The sequence below is a fragment of the Poeciliopsis prolifica genome, unplaced genomic scaffold (genome assembly GCF_027474105.1).
Source record: "Poeciliopsis prolifica strain line A6 unplaced genomic scaffold, Auburn_PproV2 SCAFFOLD055, whole genome shotgun sequence".
NCBI classification, from domain to species: Eukaryota; Metazoa; Chordata; class Actinopteri; order Cyprinodontiformes; family Poeciliidae; genus Poeciliopsis; species Poeciliopsis prolifica.
In genome coordinates, this window is record NW_026562430.1 from 554223 (window position 1) to 571155 (window position 16933).

At 42.8% G+C, this 16933-nt stretch overlaps 2 protein-coding genes across 2 annotated transcripts; both read right to left on the reverse strand.

Annotated features, from left to right (window-relative positions):
• Positions 1 to 542: 542 nt before the first annotated feature.
• Positions 543 to 5936, reverse strand: cyyr1 (cysteine/tyrosine-rich 1). The gene is made up of 4 exons (XM_055059633.1): positions 5616 to 5936; positions 3845 to 3944; positions 3078 to 3238; positions 543 to 1431 (listed from the first exon to the last, which is right to left on the reverse strand). Exons 1-4 carry the CDS (start codon positions 5692 to 5694, stop codon positions 1298 to 1300), a joined length of 474 nt encoding a protein of 157 aa, XP_054915608.1. The 5' UTR covers positions 5695 to 5936; the 3' UTR covers positions 543 to 1297.
• A 3662-nt stretch (positions 5937 to 9598) lies between these two features.
• On the reverse strand, positions 9599 to 15271 carry adamts1 (ADAM metallopeptidase with thrombospondin type 1 motif, 1). Its single transcript, XM_055059659.1, has 8 exons — positions 14332 to 15271; positions 13098 to 13438; positions 12877 to 13009; positions 12325 to 12782; positions 12032 to 12218; positions 11758 to 11936; positions 11482 to 11657; positions 9599 to 11369 (listed from the first exon to the last, which is right to left on the reverse strand). The coding sequence occupies exons 1-8, from the start codon at positions 14951 to 14953 to the stop codon at positions 10628 to 10630; spliced, it is 2838 nt and encodes a 945-aa protein (XP_054915634.1). The 5' UTR covers positions 14954 to 15271; the 3' UTR covers positions 9599 to 10627.
• Between the last annotated feature and the right edge of the window lie 1662 nt (positions 15272 to 16933).

The following is a 16933-nucleotide window of genomic DNA, read 5'->3' on the forward strand; positions in this document are numbered from 1 at the left end:
AAATAACTCTTTAAAAGCGAGCAAATATTTGGGATTTAAAATGTCATAACTCCACACTTATCAGCCGATTTGTTTTCCGTCTTTGTACATTTTGGTGTTTTCTCCCCCTTTAATGGATCTAAAGAGAGGAAGCGCCTGCACATTTAAAAACTAAACCAGAACTAACAACCTTCTCAATCACAGAAGTATTTATTCTTTTCCTATAAGATCAAAAACTGATGCGTTTTTTCCCCCTCTCAAATCCTGCCTGTTTATTTAATAGATATTAATCTCAACTAAAAACGCACCTGTTTAAAATTGTATTTGAAATGTCATATTGAACAATGTCTTGTTTATTCTATGTTGCATGACTGTGTTTTTGTGTTTATGATGTAAAGCACTTTGAAATGCCTTGCTGCTGAAATGTGCTAAACAAATAAAATTTGATTTGATTAGAACTCTACTGTGGAAACTCATACTTCATTAATCTACATGAGAATACGGCAAAAACACACCACTGGGTTGTATGTTTAGGTGAATAACTTGAGACTGGATTCTGCATCTGTATTCAAAAACATATCTTTAATTTACAACACAGGCACTGACACAGGGAAACAGTTATTGACCTGATATTTATAATGATGACGTCCCATCAATTCACAGTTTAAGCACAGTGAAGTCACTTTGAGTTTAAACTACCACATTAATACCCCGCATTATTTAAAACTTGGGTAAAAGAAATGTCAGTACTTTACAACAGTCCAGTTTTGAGCTGCCTATGATTTAAAGTCACCATTTTTACTATAATGGATGAAATCATGTCTTTCAGTTCAATACAAAGCAGGTCCAGATCGATATAATAAAAATAATCATCGTTTCAAATAAAAGTGGAGCAAAATAGCTCCAAGAATGGGGAAAAAAAAAAAAAAAAGAAGTCGTCTGCAGTTTATCACTGACAATTCCTCACCACTCGTGATGATGCAGGAAAGAAAAAGCATGGTCTTCACCTTCATCAAACTGCAGCCAGTACCTCTGATGTGCACAAACGGGGGCAGAGAGTGCAGGTCAGAACAGTTAAGCTGCCAACAAGTTAAGTCTTTCAGACGTGATGAGGCATGTGTGCGTTTCCAATCCTGACCCACATTTTCTCTCTTCCCACCAGAGGCTCTGCTTCAAACCAGCAGTGCAGTAAAGCTGGGCTTTAGGGGGCAGAGAAAGGGGGTGGTATTCTGACAATTTTAGTTTGGTGAACCCGAAGAGCGACCACGGCGAGTGTCCATTTATGGTCCAGCCAGCGTGCGATCTGCATGGCGAGAACTCACTTGCGGGTGAAGCCGGGATAAGGAGGCGGCGGAGAGTAGTTGGCTTGTTGAGGTTGGGCTGGGGTGTAGGGTGGGGGTCGTAATGATGGTGGGTACATCTCATAGTTGTAGCTGTAAGGAGGTGGAGGACCTGAATTATAGAAAAAAAAAACACCCAAAGTTAAAACTACATAATTTAGATTGATATTTCTTCAAGGTTTAACATGAATCAGGCCCACAACATTCTAATGACACTCTTCCACCATCTAGTGGTAGAATCACAGAATTGCACTTTGAAAGAAGTTGCTGGGAAGATAAATTGAGAAGCTTTTGCTAAAAAAAAAAAGTGAAAATAAGAAAAAAAAAACAATATCTTACTGTGAAAAAAGGTTGAATTTATAAAGTCCAAACTTTGCCAAGAAAAACTTTATGGTTATTGGACTGTTTTTGTCCCATAAATCAGCAGAAACTTGTCCTTGATCACCCAAAATGCAAGATTAAATATATCTAAAAAAGAATGTTTAAAAGTCAACTAGACTCAAAAGGTCATAGGTCAGATTCCAGTTTCCACATCAAGGAAAATTTGTATGTGGAATTCACAAAAACATGACTACTCTAGTTTTAACATAAAAAGTGAAAGATTTTCATTGCATTTGTCATCATAGGTTAGCATCTAATGTAGATATGCATTTTAACATTTGCAAGTAAATAAATGTAATTTTTTTTGTTTATGCATTATGTGTTCTTTTAATCTCTTTTCCTTTACTTTCCTCTAAATCCCTGTGCATAAATACTCTGGAAATAAACTCGCCTTGCCTCTTCTTATGGACTCAAACAGCAGCTTTAAGACGCTCATGTTGCGATCTTTGAGTGACCGAACCATGGAACTAAAACCACCATGTCAAAACACAATGACTTCCATCACTATTCCTGCACACGCTGCATAATCGTTCATACTGCATCAGGTCAAGCGGTGCCTTCGCGAAACACGATCAGTGCTGCAGGGCAGCGCGAAAGCAGCTCAGCTACTGTCGCATGAAGGGGAAACACAGCTGTGAATGAAACACGATGAATAAATTATGAGGAAGAGTAGAGAAAATAGCAACACAAAGGCCGGGGAGTGTCACAGAACACCGGCTCTGCTGCACGATAGTATTCATTTATTTAAAAGAAACGGTGCAATAAAGAAAACTTCTACCTTCAAGCAACAGAGTTCAATAATTCACTTTTCCAGGAAAACGCCTTAAACTCTTTGGACTGCTTCTTTTTTCCACCTCTGTGGACAGCTGGTCATGTTAGAAGCAAGTTCATGTATAACTCTACATGCTGTTGTGTTTTAATACATTGGAATAGATTTAAAAAGCACAAGAATGAGGCACTTGATTTTAGCTGACAAAAACTCAAACTTCAGTTTCTCCGAGAAGTAGAATGTTACATGAGACCTTTTTTTATTTCAGAAATGTATTCCCTGAGAGATGTGTCCAAGTATGTCAGTGGAAAGTTCAGTGGAAGGAAAAAGGTGCAGAGGCAAAATGTAGTGCCAAGGTCAAGAACTAAACACAAAAGGTTTGAAATTGTGTGACAGGTAGAAGAAATAAAAGTGAACATAAATTATGCTCGTTTAAAGGTTATATGTTTTACTACTTGTTTGGAAACAAATTAACCTTTAAAAAAAGTACTTGAACGTCATAAACGTACCACATTTTACAAAACAACCAGGGTTCAAAAGAGCTTGAAAAAGTCAGGAACTGTTTATGGTGTGGTGCAGGAGTCTTTTGGTCAGATACGGCGACCCACCTGGGTAACCCTGGGTAACAGTGTTGATGTAGGAGGTGCTGAAAACTCCGACCCGCGCTCCACGTCCGTTCTTCATGCACATGCACACGCACAGGAACAGGGCCGCCACCGCCCCCATCAGAAACACCACGCCGAACACAATGCCGGAGATGGCAGTGCCTCTGGAACACACACACATAATGTACGCAATGAGCCATCCAGACGTGCGAGGGCTTTTCATCAACGCTCCGTCCTCTCTGCCATCACCTCTCCAGGGCTGCCATGGAGATGGGCCGCCTCATCTGATCTAACTCAGCTGTGAGGTGTGTGCAAATCGTGCGACAAGAACATGTGCGCTCGCTGCAGAGGAGTCTGCGAACTGGCACTCAGAGAAATAGAAAAGGGCTCATTAGCAGGTTTGTAGTCTGTCCTCTTTTGGTTTCCCCTCTCTTGAAGCGTCCAACCACAATCCAAATGAAAATTTTTCTTCTTTTTTTATTTTATTTTAAATCAAAAACAATTTCCAAACAGTAACTTTGCATGAAGAAACAGTTTGCACCTACTTTACATTTTGGATTGTCCAGGAAAGGCTAAAAACACAAAATTATTCAATGCACAGACATATAAGAGGTTTCCTGGCCACCTAAACTAGGTGTCCTACCTGCAAATTAAAACTTTAAACTAAGTTACATTTAATTCCTCTACCAAGAAAAAGAGCAAGAAAACAAATGAGTTTACAAAACGACAAACTGGTTCTTGAACGACATTTCCAGAGCGTGTTTGCTTACGAGAGGACGTCCCCGACGTAGGCGTAGTAGGAGCAGCAGAAAGGTGGCGAGCCTTCACAGCAGTACTCTATGCAGCCTTCACAGTGCGCCTCGCTACCACCTGCAAACACACGGCCATGTTCTCATTAGCACTCTCCTCTCACGCGTAAATAACAAAAGCTCACCTTGACGTAACAGTGATGGGGATGAGGACAGACGGCGATTACACTGGATGGAGACCACCACACAAACCCCCATCGTTGTTGCTGTCCTTCTTTTAATTTCCTCCTAAATCCACAGACTGCAAATACAAATAAATGTGCAAATCTTCCCTTTGAAAGCCCAGCACTATTTCCATAGAGTTGAGTCATGATGTTTGCGTTGCTTGATTCAGCAGGTTGGTTATGCTGAGCAGAACCCATTATGTCCTCACTAAAACTGTTCAAATAATACAAAATTGTCCACAGGAAAAGAAAAGGAAATAGCAGCAAGTCCAGATATGAATTGCTCTTCTTAATAGCTTAAGGAGGCAGTGAAAGCAGTCCACGAAGCCCACCTGCTGAATAAAAAGCTGTAGGCTGGTGTGCCGGATGAGGCCCACAGTCTAATCTGTGACACACATATCTAATGATGACATCAGAAATGGATGTGGAGCGCTGTTGGGCGCAAGATTTACCCTTTCCAGTGACATTTCACGAGCGCAAAGCCTGGAGAAAGAAAAAAGGAACCATAGGCACAACTTGACAAACTGAAACATAAAGTGGAGGACAAAGCAGAGAAGTATTAGGAAAATAAACAATACTGCAGAAGTTTGATTTAAAAAGTAATTCAAAAAAAAAGAAAATTTGGTGAAGTCTGATTCAGAATTTCAGAACTGGCCCTGTAACCAAGCCAAAAATGACCATGGTAACTTTGGAGGAGCTGAAGATATTACAGCTCAGGAGGGAGAATAGGCATAAGTATTAATGGCCTCATCACTAATCCATGGTGGGGGCAGCATCATGCTGTGGGGATGCTTTTCTTCAACAGGAACAGGAATGCCACCAAAATTGATCAAATGCATGGATCCATATAGGAATATGGGTTATGAACCCCTCATTGGAAAGTTCGCTATGCAGAAAACAAGCAGCACACACGCGCGCGCGCGTGTGTGTGTGTGTGTGTGTGTGTGTGTGTGTGTGTGTGTGTGTGTGTGTGTGTGTGTGTGTGCGTGTGCAGACGCGTCTTTGCTCAGGGATCTGTTTTCAATCACTCAAGCTGCAATGATGCGTGCCTGGAGGCGAATGTGCACGTCTCAAAAGCGAGAAGTTCAAACACAGGTGGGAAAAAACTAGTAGAAAGGAAGCAGATTTTTTTTTCTTCCAGTGGACAAAAAGAGGAACTCAAATGGCCATTTATGATGAGTCACAATTTTTAAAAGTTTTAATCAGAGGAAGGTTATTCTGATTTCCTCCAAGCTGCTCATGTTGGTGACTCACTCCCTGAACGCTTCCCACTGGCAGACTACTGGGGACATCTGTCTGGGTGGTCCACTAAAGGGTCCTGGCTCCTGTCTCTCCACACACTGGGAGACAATGGGGGCACCATGTCCTTCATTCCCCTCCTGCTGTTTTCTCTCCCTGTCTCCACACCATCAGCTTGTCCTCTGAACCCACCAGATCTCAAATTTCCTGCAGTTTTGAAGGTGACACTGTTGAAAATATCCCTCCTTCTCATCCCGGCAGGGATGTTTATGAGTCAGATAACCTGATTAATGACTGAAGTGGCAAAAATCGTTAAAAAAGTTACTTACCAGTGAACAAACCGAGCAGCAGAGAGTTCCTCAGAAATTTAAGCGCCTCCGTTCTCCATCTCCTGCTGAGGATTTCCATGATCTCCTGTTTTAACTGACAAAACCGCTTGTCTTCTCTCAAAGAAGTAACGCATCTGGCATGTTTCACTCGAGCAGTTTGATCAAAGTTTGGATTTCTCTTCTTCTTTGTGAAGCGTAGCTCCTGGGTTGTTCTCTCCCCCCACGCGTGGACGCCTTTCCCGACCCCACGCCTCCGGCAGACTGGAGGGTTTTATCCCCCACCTTGTCCTCCCACCGTTTGCTCACTGTCCCCCTGCTGAGTTTACACCGCGGAGAGGCACGAGGGAAGTCAGACAGAAGGTGAGGAACCACTTCCGGATACGGTTTTCAAAATAAAACAGAAGGAATGTGCGAGGCAATTTTTTTTCTTCATGTTTTTATTTTTTGCTTTAATTCCCACGCCTAAATGTTTAATTCTATCATATAACCTGAGAATATACGGAAAGGGATTATTCAAGCTAACAAGAACAGATACACGTTTCCTTGCGATGGTTTTGTTTCCCTTTTCGTGCTTTTATTGTGAAGGCATCCGCTTCGTCCCCTCTTTTTCCCCCGTGACAGATTCCTCCTTGATATTCTCAAAGTAAACCGGTGGCGTTTTCTTGGACTTTTGGATTATCTTTTATATTAATGTACTGTAACATCTGGTATAAAGATCATAATTTGTGCTATTTTCTTTATGCATATTTATTTTCTTGTCTTCCTGCTTTATTTCATGCTCCCCCTGGTAAATTGTTATTATTGTCTTTTTGTGTTATATCCACAGTACAATTGTATGGTTGTTTATTGTAATAAATAAAGTTTATAAAAAAATAAAAATAAAAAAACAAAAAACAAAAATAAAAAAAACCGGTGGCGTCTTTTGGCGCGTGCACACCTGCGCGCGCGGACGCGCTCCCACATCACGACATCTGGCGAGATAAAAGCGGAATCAAATTGTGACCCACCCAAGGCCACACAATGGCCCATTTCATCACAACACGACGGCACGACATCCAGCTTGACCCCTCTTGTTAAGTTTGCACTTATCTCCTAAAGTGCGGCTCGCGGGGCCATTTGTGGCCCTCTGGTTGCTTTTGTGCGGTCCTCTTGCACAAAAGCCCCCTGGAAATCAGGGGGAAACCAGGCCTGTTGAAGTAGAAGTAGCTACAACACAATAAAAATAAAAATAAAATGTTTGATGTCATACAGTTTGGTGCAAGTTTCTCATTCATAAACCAGGTTTCTGCATTTAGCTGTTCTTAAGATAAAAAGACGACAGAAGTAAACAAAAAAAAAAAACATTTGTAAAATGATGAGCATCTAAAAAAAAAAGAAAAAAAGGTAATATTTCACTTTCAGGGCTCGAGGGCACGGTGCATTCACGTTTAGGTGGGACAATTTCATCGCATTTTCTCTAATTTAAACAAAACTTTTACAGGCAAAACCATGGGGTGGCAAGAGGATGAGGGTAATTTAGCTCTTGAAATGCCACCCACATGGAGCAGCGATGATTCATAATGCCTTCCAGATGTTGCTTTCAAGTTGTAATAAAGTGCTGCGAGAGACATGTGAAAACAAGCAGGTTCAACTCAGCAGGCAGTATTTCCAGTGTGAGCACTAAAAAAAGTGACATTTTCTATCATTGCCTGAAGAGAGAAAAAAAAAAGATTTTCCCCAGGCTTCAATTTTTCTCAAATTTTGTTACATTGCTAAGATGGATTTTGGAATACTTATTAGTACTGTACAAATAAATGAACTGGTCTTACTTTTCTATAACGAAACAGAAAATTACCTATAATTACCAAGTTTTTCAGTCATTTCTGTGGTGAACGTTTAAATATCAAGAGGAAAGTAAGCAATGCTAATTCAACATGATTCAAAATGAATTCTGTCCCATTTGTTCAATTTGTGTGGACGTTTAAATGAAGCCATACTAACTATAATAAAATATGTCCATAAAGTAGTGAAATATGAAGAGAAATGAGAAAATCTACTCTCTAGTGGCGGTGAATATTTCAACACAGAAAAAACATATTAAGTGTGACACACTCAGTGACACATGGCAGATTAGGATGATGGCCAATTTTCATAAGCACCATTAATTAGAGGACAATGATTTCCTTCCTTTGTGTGGCAGAAGCGGAAGCTGGTTTTCCATATGGGGCCACAGGAAGTTCAACGTGGGCCAGAGTTGTGGCACTTTCTAATTTTCACTAGCAGGAGAGAGGCTTGCAAGTGGGGAATTTATCAAACAATTTTTAAGCAAGGTGTGAGTGCAATCAAAATTAAAGAGCACCATATCGAAATAAATCACAGGGTAGCTTTCTCCCCGAACCCTTATTTTGTTTCACATGGTTTTGCTTCAGAAAATTGCTGGTGTCGAGCAGCTAGACTCGGGGACTGCTTGATTGCTGAATCAAAAATAACTTTGACTTTGATTAAAGCAATTTGGATGCTGAGGGAAAGTAATTTACTTTCTCAAAAGGTTCAGTCCACTGAGGTTGACGTCACCTTGCTGTGTCGACTCTTTGTTTTACGTCAGGAGGAGCGATGAAACTCAGAGCAATCTCACAATCAACCAGAGCCTCATTGTGATCCAACACTGAAAGGGAAATGAAAAAATCCGTAGAGCTCTAATATCAGATTAAAGCTGTGAGGTAAGTGATTACTTTAAGAGCCCAGTCAATACATATTATAAAACATTAAAACACAATCATCTCAATAAGTTAGAATACTTTCAATCACGTTTTTCCAGGCAGTGCTGGATGTGTGCCAAGTCCTGATAGAAAATTAAGTTGACATCTCAGAAAGCAACATGAAGTGCTCTAAATATTTTCGGGTAAACCAGCTGCATTGTCTGTGGACTTCAGGAATCACAGTGGACCAAGACCAGCCAAATGACATGGCAACAAAAAAAAAAAAAAACCTGAAAAAACTTTCAGACTTCAAGGAACCTGCAGTTTGTGTTTTCTGACTCTTGAATGAACTCTTATTCAATCATCTCAAGGCAGTACAGTTTCACACAACTAGATCATAACATAACTTTCAGTTTTTAAAATAAGTTCGAAAAAAAAAAGCCTAATTGTGTAAAATGTAAGTTTCTCTATAGTTTTCTACTGAGACGACCTACAAGCCTACCAAGGTGAAGGGTCATAAGAACCAATAGTTTTCTGTTGCCCTCTAGTGGCGTACAGACAATTGACGTGCAAAAATTTTAATTAAAAAAAATTAAATTAAATAGAGATATCCCATTGAAAAATGTGCAGATATTCCTCTGTCATTAAGCTTTGGAGATCTTGCAGAAGCAAGATCTCAGAAGCAAGATCTCCAAACCTGTTTGCTATGTTCACAGGTTCCTGACCAACATTCAGAGAACCTCTTTAAAAAACAGGGAAGAAGGGTTTTGGAGATGGAGAATATTAAAAGATTATAAAGTTGGAGATCCATGTGGGAAAGGTAGATTGTGCCACTGGGAGAGGCGGGGCCCTGCTTTGAAACCAGCCATTATAAGGAGGACATGTAGGTGGTGGGAAGCTTGACCTAATTAGAGCCTCTGCTGGGGCGCGGAAGTGACATTGAGTAAATAAACAAGCCATGGACTGTCAAATGTGCTTCTAAGAAGTTTTTAACTACTGCGACACAAGGTCAACACTCAGGAACTGAGGCCCCTGGCAGTTTCTTGTGTCCAGAACCTCCTTGATGAGCTTGATGAGAAGCAGGTGTCTGCTAAGCCCCGCCCTATGAGAGATAAAGAACTGTTTTTAATCATTCTTAGAGATTTGTGTTATCAAAAAAACAATGCAGAAAAATCATTGGAGTACATTACATTACATTATGGACCTACTCAAGTCAAGTCAGTATCCAGAGCCAAAACAATTATAGAAATTAATTGCCCTTTGGGAACCTAATGAAGGAAATTTAAATTAAAAGACAAAACACTCTTGAACAAGTCAAAGTGATGCTTTATTCATGAATCTAGGACCAAATATATATATTTTTAAAACCGTATAAATACTCTATATAGTCTACATCCTTCTGTAATCTTAGTTACAATAAAAAATAGTATTTAAAAAAAAAGGGCAAATGATTATATCTAACAGGCTGTACAAAAATAAATAATGTTCGTATATTCTATACAAAAAAAGGAACAAATGGAACACAAAGCCTTCGCAGAAGGCAAGAGAGACTTCCTTATGAAGTAGTAACAGGAGACAAGTCCCTCTTTATGTCTCACACACATGCACGCCAACACGCACACACACACTCCCATACATTCACGCTCTCCTCTTTGGTCTTTTGAGCTCCCCTCATTAGAGGTCGTGTACATGAAGGCAAGATATGGCTAAAAGACAGTTCTGAGGCATTTTGAGAAACTGGGTAACATGATGTGCCAAAAAACAACAACAACAAAGAAAAGACAAAATTGAAGTGCTTCAGGTTTCTGATAAATAAATGTGGACATAGGTTTGAACATAAACACTATGAGCTATCTTGTTTTCCATACCTGATGGGGTGAGCAGGTAGATGAGCAATTCTTCTTTATATAATATAGCACCCCCTCTGCATCCCCTACACTACAACTTATTGGTTTGTCCAGCCCAGCTTGGACAAACATTATATAAATGCATAAAAATATTTTGACACACAAACACTCTCATGCTAACACTCCGAGTGTGGTAGCAGCATGCGCTTTCCTGCTAAAATAAGGTAAGATGTGCCACTGCTGAGAGGATAGAAGTAAAGATGTGGTCAGCTTTTGCCGATGCCACATTTGTTCAATATTCGGCCCTTGGATGGAGAGAAACAAAGGGTAAATGTTGGTAGTCACAATCATTTCTGTTGCGGACTTATGCATAGCTCTGGTTGTAAACATTCATCAACCTCTTTAGATTGTCCAAGGGAAAAGTGATGCAGAAAATATCTGTCTTTTTGTAGCAAAATAGAAGGAATTAAGATTGTAGATGCAGTCATTAGCAGGCCCTCTGATTGCACATTTCCAGCAGGGGCCGCGGACGGTCTTTGGGGTCACAGTTGTCAAGGGTTAACGTGTGTCCATCATGCCCAATGCAGTGCAGTGGACGTTTGCGGAAACCCCGACCGCAGGTCTTGGAGCATTCTGACCATTGGCCTGAAAGCCAGGAGGGACACGACTGGGAGGCACAGGACCGTGAGACCAAAGGTCGAAGCTCCTCGGGGCAGTCTCTTGACATACGTCCCTGCGAGTCCAAGCACACAACTTCTCTTTGTTGCAGACCTCCTCCACATGACTGAGAACATGGACCCCATTCCCTTAGGGTCCATTCGGCTCCTCCAAACTCCCGGATGGCATTAATTGATGGGCGGCGGCCTCCGTTGTTGCTAGAGGCGGAAGCAGCATTGTTGGGTTTCGGGGCAAAGTAGCTGTACTTAACTCGTGGCCTTGGGGCTTCACCTACAGACAACACCTGAATGGTGATGGGCTCTGGAAGAGGGGCAAAGCTTCGGAGGCGCTCTAGGTTGGCAGAAGAACCACTGTATCTCAACAATTCCCCTTGGAGGGTGAGATCAGTCTCCATGGTCATTAGTTTATAATCGCCGTTTAACAGGTATGTCCCATCCTGTCGGCGCACTGCCAGATAGCTGTTATCTTGACGGCCATTGCCTGGAGAACGCTGTTTAACGTCCAGGTGGGTGGCACCAGCGGGAATAGTTACAACATCCTGATAGCCAGGTCTGGAACAGAAATAGATGGAGGCAAAACTTAGAGATCAAAAACATTTTGATACATTTGTAATACTAGTATAAAGTTAAGATTTAATGCTTTGAAGATCTGGTATATGCTTACCTGGAACGCTCCAGAGATCCTGACACTTTCTTGCAGGAAGATCCGTCCCCACCACAAACACCACACTTATCAAAGCGCCGGTTAGAGCCAATGATGCGATCACACCCAGCCTTGACACACTGGCCTTGGACGCAAACTGAGGTGGAATCTGGGCTGCAGGGTGTTCCATCAGCCACCTGCGGTCAGCAAAGTGATTAGAAGTGTGTCTTATAAAAAAAACTTACTGAATATGATGCATTGGATAAATGATAATATAACTTTGTATTATTAATTTACCTTAGGTTTGAGGACAAAAAAGTATCCAGTCCCTTTAGCACGGCACACCAGTTTGCAGCGGTCTTTTGGTGAAACTCCAGCATACTTGGGCACCCACTCAACACCGTCGCCTGAACCCAACGAGACTTGAGCAGACATGTCGTTGTGGGCCAGACACTGTTCCTCCCGAAACGACAAGCCTGAGTAGCAGAAGCACAAAGATCAGATTTACTTCTTTCTTGACAACTAAGCCACTTCAGGCACTTATGGTTCTGTGGCAGTCCAGATCTCTTACCATTGGTGTCTGGGCAGACTTCAATGTTGCAAGAGCGATACTGGATCCTCTTGCCTTCACAGTACTTCCCTCCATTCTTCGGTAAGGGATTGTCACAAGAACGGAAAGAATACTGCACCCCGCCTCCACAGGTTCGAGAACAATCACCCCAGGGACCCCACATGCCCCAGCCACCATTAACCGGAGTCTAGAAGGAATATACAGCAGGACATTTAGAGAAGGCCAAACTCAAATGACATATTCAACAAAGAGAAAAGTTATGAGGGGCAGTGCATGTGGACATTTTGTCTTACCTGATGTTCAGCAGCCTGAGTCTTATTGAGACATCGTCCAGCCAAGCAGTAGCTCTCGTGCCCACAAGATGTCCCATCAGCCCAGGGGAAGTTCTTGGTCTGGCACACCACCCAACCATTGGATGTGGTCACAGTGCACCACAGAGCTGCACATGTGGTGCTTAAATCCGGGCAGTGCTGGGAGTCCTCCCCAAAAGTGAGACGACACTGTTGATCAGCGCTGTACACTATTCCTGGCAGAGGCTGAGGAAGAGGCTGAGCCTTGACTGGCTTATCCAGCAAACACTGACCATGGCCGTTGTCCAGAAAGCTGGTGATCATGAGGGCAGAACAGGGAGACCATGGGTGCCGCTGGTCCAGATTGGACAGGGTGGAAGCCATCATGTGGGAGCTCCAGTGGGCACCATTGACCCCTGAACAAAGCTGGGCATCATCATGAGGCATATTGAAGACATGGCCTAAGAGAAATATATCAATTTAGACTGTTAGCACCTGTATTATAAATATGGACATAACTATATGTTTGAAAGATTTTTTTCATTATTTACTCACCCAGTTCATGAGCCACTGTAAACGCTGCCTGCAGCCCATCATCCTCAATGATGGAGCAGCTTCTCTCAGGGTCACACACTGTGCCAACATCTGCCATCCCCAAAGTATCACAGGAATGGGCACCACAGAGATCCTAAAGAGGGAGACAAGAGAACCTTAATGTCGATGTGAAGACTATAGATTATTTCTTCTCCCCTTTAATCATATCTAGTCAAACATACCATTCTGGTGAAGAGTATGGCGGTGTCGTAGTGCTCTGGGTGGCGGTCACTTGGAGGGTTGTGCTGCCTCTGCCACTGACAGAAATTGCGGAGGGTCATAGCAGCATTGGTTGACACCTGAGGGCCTCGCTCCTCTTCGTACACCACCAGCAGCTTCACCACAGCCAGGCTGATGGAGTTATGGATGCTGGGATGTTGGTACAGTCGGGACGCCACTGCCATGATGGTAAGAAGGTAGGGCTTGAGCCCCGCACCATGGAACTCGGCCATGGACTGGTCAGCCACCAGCATGATCTCCAAATATCGAGGGGTGGAAACAAAGCGCCTGGTTCTCCGGTTGGCTGAGGGGAGACACATGAGAGATCAGACTTAATGGTCATATGAAAAAAAATCACTTTCAATGATTGATTGAATCCAACAGACTTTCAGAGACTGTTGTACAAGTTGAAAAAGTATGCTATGCTTTAGATTTTTTTTTCTTTAATAATCAGCCTGGCTTCTGTGACTCACACCTCACACCACTGACAGCTCCTCCTTCTTGGCGGTCTAAAAGATTGACCTTTTAGTGTGGAAAAATTATGCTAGTGAGAAAGTGGAGAAAATCCTTTCAGGAAAATAAACTGGGATGGTACGAGTTGTACCAGGGGGTGAATTCACACATCTCAGCTCCGTTGGCCCGGTTGCACCCAACCTCCACCTCCCCTCCCCTTTTCTGTGCTACTCCTCCTCCCGCCTTCACTGCCTCTGTGCAGCTCCAAGTTAACCAATCAGACTATAAGTCTGAACAACAAAGGAGGCACTACTTCTCTCTCACTATCTTTCACAAAATATTTTAATGGATAATTAAATAATTATGACTTTAAAATGATGGACATGGTGTTTGTTCTTAAAAAAAAATAGATTCACTATATAGAAAGAAAAGATACTTTAATTAAATGTATTTCTTTGAATTTTATGATATTTTAACATTTCTTTTAATTGACATTTTGACACTTTTGGTATTCCATACCATCTACTCGCCTGACAGATGGATGAGTTTCTGCCACATGCTGCGCAATATCGGTGCAGCGCATCCTCAACTTTTTTAACATAAAAAATTTGTTTTTCTTATTATATTGCACAATCTGAAGAAAATGTGTATGGTCTCTTCTCCTCTGTTGCGGTACAACTTTCACTCTGACAAAACTTAGTAACAGTGCGTAAAATGCTCTCCATATTAGGTTCAGATTATTACCTGTCTGGTCCGCGTTAGGGGCTCCGTGACCGGCCTCCTGGTCCAGATTCCTTGGCACCCTCTCCTCGTCCTCGCTGACCCCGCATTTGGAACTGCCTTCCTCAGCCAAAGTCGCGCGGCTTCTCCTGCGGACCATGTGCGCACCCTCCTCCTCTCTCCCCGGGAGGGACTCGCTGGAGTTCAGCGGCTGGATGAAGTACTCCTCCCCCTGGAAGTAGAACCCTCCAGTGAGTCCACGGCACAGGTTGAGCGCGGCGGCGGAGCGCCTCTCTCCGTTCACGGTGCCCGAGAAGAAGCAACCCGGCTCGGCGGAGCCCGCGGCGCCCGGGACCGGCGCGGACTCGGGGCTGCCCACGACGTGGAAGACGAACCCCGGCGCCAGGAAAGTCTGATCGGGCTCCAGCTGCAAGACCAGCTGCTTCCCGAAAACGTCCAAGCGGTACAGCCTGGTCTGCGCCTCCTTCTCCTCCTCCTCTGCGGAGAGAGTCCGCCATGGTTCGCTTGCGCTCTCCGACTGGTCCAATCTGACCGGCACCACGGTGCTCTCCTCCCAGGCGCAGCGGACTGCGCCGACGCACAAAACGACGATCAAACCAATAGAAACGCGTGAAAACCACATCATGCAGCCGTGAAATCCAACAAGTGGATAGTTTAGGATTAAAAAAAAATAATAATATTAATAACAACAATAAAGTCTACAGTGAAAATCAGCAAAATCCTTTAAACAGGCTTTATTTCCACTATGAGTTTCCACAAAACAATAACAAAAAACACCACGAATTCCAGTGCAATTAAAGTTACGAGCAGGCTTGACTCTTAGAAGAAAAGTCCTGGAGAACAGCAGTAAATTCCAACAGATCGCTTTCTTTCTCTCTTGCTCCTTTCCCCTCTTCCAGATGTTTCTGGTCTGGTTTTGAGTTCGGGGGGAAAAAAAGGGTCTGGTCTGTCCTCCTGTCTTGCAGTCAGATGAGGAGCCTGTCCCTCCTATTTATTGCATCCCGGCCAGCCGAGACCACCCCCTTTCCTAAGCGCTCTTTGATTTGGGAGAAGGGGCCAAACCCGTGCGTAAGGAAAACGCACCAGCGACCTGGAGCGCTGCCATGGCAATCAATCACTGTGGAGGACGGGGGAGTCTTTTTTTTGTTTCTTCTCCTTTTAAAGTAACTATTTCTAACACATTAGAATTTAATTCAACTTCTGAATTTGCTTTAACGGCTTAGAGTGAACTATCCTGGCATTTATATATCTGCATTTTAAAAAAAAATAATCTAAACTGAAGTGACAGACAGTGTGCGGCTGGAGAGGAAAAAAAAAAAAAAAAAAAAAGGGTCGGCCTGGCCGGGTCTTCCCGAGCCATAGTCACCTTCATCGTGCCAAGCCGGCTGCATTGCGCCCTGACCGGCTTCCAGCGGCTCCACGGGGAGAGGGAGCGCAACGGGGCCGCTGAGGTCTTAAGGTGGAGCGGCTTCTCCGCCGGGCTGGATCCGCGCTCCGGGGAAATGAGGCGAACCCCCGCCGTCCCGGTGTCACCGCCCCCGCCCGCTCTTACCTCCATAACCTCTATAACAGACAAGAAGAGTTTAAGTTTGGGTTTTTAATAAAGCAGCCAGAAAAGAACAGATGTTCCAAAATATTTTTTTAAACTCAGCCAAACATATTTAAATAAAATAACTGGAAAAAAAAATCCATATTTTAAATTGAATGAACCTCTAAAAAGGTCTTTGTGTGCATCACACAAGCAAATATTCAGACGGTTTAATAAACAGATTAAACTTGGAAGCTTATATGACAGTCAGATTTCCCACTTTTGCACACAAAACAGAAATCACTGATGAAGTTTAAGGCCAGATCTCAACAGTCCACCTTCAAGGCAGAGATTCTAAAATGAGACGTGATGTAACTCAGTATTTTTCCAATAGATGGCAGAAAGCCCCTTGTAAAGCCCTCGCGACTCCTGTAGACGCTTTTCATGACGTTTCTAAGGTTTGACCAACAGGTGGCGCCTTTCTATCTCCACTAAAACTCTTTATTTACCACGGACTGACCACATGGGGGCAGTCTATCCATATAGTTTCCCATCCTGGGCTTTTCAAATACCAATTTCTTTTGCACTTGTTTCTAGTTTCTCAGATAAAACAAAAATGTTTGATGTATAGAATTAGATTTTTAATTTTTTGCACATTTTTTTTATTGTTGAAATTATGCATGTTAAAGGATTTTGTAGGAAATAGTCACATTTTTGGAGAAGTTTGCCCAGGAACAGCCCACAATGACACTGTGAATGTTACAGACCCCTTTGGAAATCCCCAAACCTCTTATTTACAATTGTGGCTGACCTTTCCTGCGTTGTAGGTCTTGGAGTTCAGATATGGATCTCATCAGCAGCTTCTATAACCAAAGTCTTGCGGCAGTCTGCATCCAATTGAATAGTTTTTTTTGTTGTTGCTTTTTTTCTTAACCACGACCCACTTCAGGATTTTAGTAGCAGCGCCTGATAGCTTAGCCTATTTGCTGCATTCATTTAACTTTACATATCTAAACTGCACCACATTCAGGGCCTCTGCTAAAGTACTTTAGGTTGTATTTTCCATTCTGTCTCAAG